Genomic DNA, 5,181 nt, shown 5'->3' with positions numbered 1-5,181 from the left:
TTTAGCCTTTCACAATGTCCTAGATTTTATTGTCCACTTCCCTCGCATGGACTCTGAAAACATTGAATCCTATCTTGAGATTCTTGCCAAATTTGGGTCCGACCCGATATTCAAATTACATAAATACCCCTTTCGTTACATACGTTAAATAGTCAATGTAATTTATTTAAACTTTTAATCTATATGTAGTAAATGGTTGCTAATGAGTCCATTACAAGGGTAATTTGGTACTTTTGGTGAGTGTTTTGGTGCCCTAATCATTTTAAATAAAATAATCAAATTGTTGGTATTTAAAACCAAACATTTTGAGCATCTCCATGCTCCTAGCTCCAAACTCCAACCCATTCTCTCCCTCCATACACCTTCAAACTCCCATGTCCTCTGCCACCACCATAACCACCACCGCAGCCGCCGTCACCACCCACCGCCGCCCTCTTCCTTTCTTCTGTTAGCTCATCAAGAACATACGGAACACTTAAGTTGAACTAAAAAGACCCCACAAGTATCATCATATCTTGTTCGGCTTCTATCTCCACCACCAGTAGAATACCGAAGCGCCGCCATGTAAGGCGGAGGACACAGTTTCATGGTGAGATTATGTGTGTAAGTTTTCATTAGAAGCAAAGATAGAGTTCTTTTTCTTGCTTCACATGCATGGGTTTGTTTTTTTCCAGTTTTACATAAACACACGAGTGAGTTTTAAGCATCATACCCCACTACCTCAAAACCCTCGTTCACATGCATATTGTCCCCCACGAATGAAACTTTTTTAAACACCACCGCCAAACACCACCCACCACCACCATCCGCCACCGTCATTTCCATTGATACCCATTTTCCTGCACCAACTCGCCACCACGGTTTACTAAGTTTGTACTCAACAACATGGATAAACTTTCAAACTTTTTCAGTTTCTTGATTCTCTCTCTCTACGTTTCTCTCCCGCCACCAGTCTCCTCCCTCTCTCCCGACGGTCAGACGCTACTGTCTCTCCTCTCCTCCGCCGATTCTCTCTCTAAAACCTCCTCCGCCGTTCTTTCGTCATGGAACTCATCTTCAATAACACCGTGTTCATGGCAAGGCGTCACATGTTCACCGCAAAACAGAGTCATTTCTCTCTCTATCCCAAACACATTCCTCAATCTCTCCTTTATCCCATCACAACTCTCTTCTCTCTCCTCCCTGCAACTTCTCAACCTCTCATCCACCAATATCTCCGGCCAAATTCCTCCGTCGTTCGGCTCTTTCCCACACCTCCGCCTCTTAGATCTCTCTTCAAACTCCATCTTCGGAAACATTCCGCCGGAGCTCGGCCAACTGACTTCCCTTCAGTTCCTTTATCTCGACTCCAATCAACTCTCCGGCAAAATCCCACCTCAGCTTTCAAATCTTTCATCCCTCCAATACTTTTGTATCCAAGATAATCTCATAAACAGCACCATTCCACCTCAACTCGGATCATTGGTTTCCCTCCAAGAGTTTCGAATCGGAGGTAACCCGTATTTGACCGGAGAGATTCCGTCGGAATTAGGTTTTTTATCCAATCTCACCACTTTTGGAGTCGCAGCCACCGGACTTTCTGGGGTCATTCCGGCGACATTCAAGAACATGATCAGTCTCCAAACATTAGCCATATACGATACAGAGATCACCGGTTCAATCCCACCGGAACTTGGGTTGTGCTCAGAGCTTAGAAACTTGTATCTTCACATGAATAAACTTAATGGTCCGATCCCACGTGAATTGGGAAAGCTTCAGAAGCTCACTAGCTTACTTCTATGGGGGAATTCCCTCACCGGAACAATCCCGCCGGAGCTGTCAAACTGTTCATCACTAGTTGTATTCGATGTCTCTGCTAATGAACTGAGTGGTCAAATCCCAAGTGAACTAGGAAGGTTAACCGTTCTTGAAGAGCTTCATCTGTCGGAGAATTCATTAACCGGCCCAATTCCACCGGAGCTCAGCAACTGCACAAGCCTTACAGCGATTCAGCTTGACAAAAACCAAATCTCCGGCGAAATTCCATGGCAAATTGGAAACTTGAAGATGTTACAGAGCTTCTTCTTGTGGGGAAACATGGTTTCCGGCATGATTCCATCATCTTTCGGCAACTGCACTGAGCTTTACTCACTTGATCTTTCCAAAAACAAGCTCACAGGTGAAATCCCAGATGAAATATTCGGGTTAAAGAAACTGAGTAAACTGTTACTACTTGGTAATTCACTGTCGGGTAAAGTTCCTAAAAGCGTCGGGAAATGTCAATCATTAGTTAGATTAAGGCTTGGAGAGAATCAACTTTCGGGTCCAATTCCTAAAGAAATAGGACAATTACCAAATCTTGTGTTTCTTGATTTATACACGAATCATTTCTCAGGTGTTTTACCAAATGAAATCGGTAACATTACAGTTCTTGAGCTCTTGGATATTCATAACAATCACATTTCCGGCGAAATCCCGCCTGAGTTAGGCGAGTTGGTGAACCTCGAGCAGCTCGATTTGAGTCAAAATGGATTCACCGGTGAAATTCCGGCGAGTTTCGGTAATTTCAGTTACTTAAATAAACTCATCCTCAACAACAATCTCCTCACTGGTATAATCCCGGCATCCATTAAAAACCTGCAAAAGTTAACACTTCTTGATCTGAGCTCCAACAGTCTTTCCGGTCAAATCCCACCTGAAATCGGGTCAATCACAAGCTTAACCATTAGTCTTGACTTGAGCTGGAACCGATTCCAAGGTGAAATACCAGAGTCAATCAACGGGTTGACTCAGTTACAATCACTCGATCTTTCGCACAACTCCTTTCATGGCAAAATTATGATCTTGAGTTCACTTACTTCCCTCACTTCCCTCAACATTTCCTACAACAACTTCTCCGGTCCAATTCCAGTGACACCATTTTTCCGAACCCTAACGCCGGAATCATTCATTCAGAACACGGGTCTTTGCGAATCAATCGACGGGTATTCCTGTTCTTCACGTTCACCCACAAGAAACCGATTAAAATCAGCAAAAACTGCATGTTTAGTGATCGTAATTCTCATTTCCATTAGCATCGTCGCCGCCGCTACCTGGATCTTCATGTCAAGAAACCGGTACATGATCAAGAATTCTTTACCCGACCAAAATCCCGACTCCCGGGGCGACGATTTTTCATACCCGTGGACGTTTATACCCTTCACAAAGCTCGGATTTTCAATCGATAACATCTTGGATTGCTTAAAAGACGAGAATGTGATCGGAAAAGGGTGTTCAGGCGTCGTATACAAAGCGGAAATGCCAAACGGAGAGATTATTGCAGTCAAGAAGCTATGGAAAACCAGAAAAGATGAAGAACCTGCAATCGATTCTTTTTCAGCAGAGATTCAGATTCTAGGTCACATTCGGCATAGAAATATCGTCAAACTTTTAGGGTATTGTTCCAATAGAAGTGTAAAGCTTTTGCTTTACAATCATATTGCAAATGGGAATTTACAGCAGTTGTTGTTAACTAATCGGAATTTGGATTGGGAAACGAGGTATAAGATTGCTGTTGGATCTGCACAAGGGCTTGCGTATCTTCATCATGATTGTGTTCCTGCGATTCTTCATAGAGATGTCAAGTGTAACAACATTCTTCTTGATTGCAAATACGAAGCTTATTTGGCTGATTTTGGGCTTGCGAAGCTCATGAGTTCTACAAATTATCAGCATGCCATGTCAAGGGTAGCTGGATCCTACGGATACATCGCTCCAGGCAAGTTTCTACACCATTGAATCTCATAAATATTAAATAGTCACAACTATTAATCTTAATTAAGTTAATAGGAAAATTGTCATAACATTTTCCGAAAAGTTACATATAAAAAGACCTGATTATTTCATTTTTGCTAAAATTAACAAAAAAAAAAAAACTTTTTTTTAACAAGAAATGACATATTATCGTGTAAAATCAAATAATCAAGATTTTTCTGTTAAAAAAATATTATGATCAAAGTGTAACTTTTTCAAAAATATCGAGACTTTTCTGACAATTTCCCTAAGTTCTTATAGATGTTTCTTTAAATGTGATTTTTTGACATATGGAACTTGATTAATCTTTTGCAGAATATGGCTACACGATGAACATAACGGAGAAGAGTGATGTTTATAGTTATGGGGTGGTGTTGTTAGAGATCTTGAGTGGGCGTAGTGCAGTTGAAAATCGGGTAAGGGAGGGTTCACATATAGTGGAATGGGTGAAAAAGAAAATGGGAAGCTTTGATCCTGCAATAACAATACTTGACACAAAGCTTCAAGGTCTACCCGATCAAATGGTGCAAGAAATGCTACAAACACTAGGGATTGCAATGTTTTGTGTGAACTCTTCGCCTTCCGAGAGACCAACAATGAAAGAAGTGGTTGCATTGTTAATGGAAGTTAAGAGTTCACCTGAAGAATGGGGGAAAACTTCACAACCTTTAATGAAACAATCATCTACTCATAGTTAAAGTATTTCCATAATAATTGTAGGTTAGGTTTTGTTTGGGATTTGAGGGTGTTATTAGTGATTTATAAGTTGCTTTTAGTTCCCAAATGGGTGAGAATAGAGTTATATGATTTGGGTATGGGAGAAAAGAATTGGATAAATGATGTCATTGTTGTAGTTTGTTTATTGTAGGCCTTCTCCTATAGCAATGTTCAACTTCGAGTTATTAATATAGCATGATTGTTGCAAGATTAATTCTTTTTAAATTATATAGCACGTCCTATTTTGGATCTATATTTTCAAAATGATTATTGTTGTGATTTCGTGTCTTAGTAATTCTGGTAATCTTACTACCAATTATAATTTTTTTTTTTTTGTGAAAAATCAAATCTAGCCAACAAAATCGTTGGTGGACCTTCTTAGACTGAAATTTTATCGTTTGGACTGTGATTTTATAAAAGCTACAAAAAAATGATTTTATCATTTGGTATGATGAAATCGCAAATGGCTTCTAAGATTTACTCATTGCCAAAATGATAAAAATCGATTTTTTAATACTTTTCACTAAATCACATCCTAGACGAAATCAAAATATATGAAGGCTCGCCTGTGGTTTTAATGGCTTTATGTGTCATTTTTAAAATTCTTTTTGGCTATTTATTGAAAGAAACTCTGAAAATTATGTTAAATTTGCCATTTTCCTTTATAAAAGGCTCCATATGTTTATACAAAAT

General features: G+C 39.6%; 1 protein-coding gene across 1 annotated transcript; it reads left to right on the top strand.

The window, feature by feature from the left end:
- The first annotated feature begins 315 nt into the window (after positions 1-315).
- Positions 316-4,696, top strand: LOC145000441 (Leucine-rich receptor-like protein kinase family protein). The gene is made up of 2 exons (XM_078959670.1): positions 316-3,736; positions 4,087-4,696. Exons 1-2 carry the CDS (start codon positions 886-888, stop codon positions 4,467-4,469), a joined length of 3,234 nt encoding a protein of 1,077 aa, XP_078815796.1. The 5' UTR covers positions 316-885; the 3' UTR covers positions 4,470-4,696.
- Positions 4,697-5,181: the final 485 nt, after the last annotated feature.

This window comes from Lactuca saligna, chromosome 6 (genome assembly GCF_052625555.1).
Source record: "Lactuca saligna cultivar CGN05327 chromosome 6, ASM5262555v1, whole genome shotgun sequence".
Taxonomy (NCBI): Eukaryota; Viridiplantae; Streptophyta; class Magnoliopsida; order Asterales; family Asteraceae; genus Lactuca; species Lactuca saligna.
This window is presented reverse-complemented; position numbering and strand designations above follow the sequence as displayed.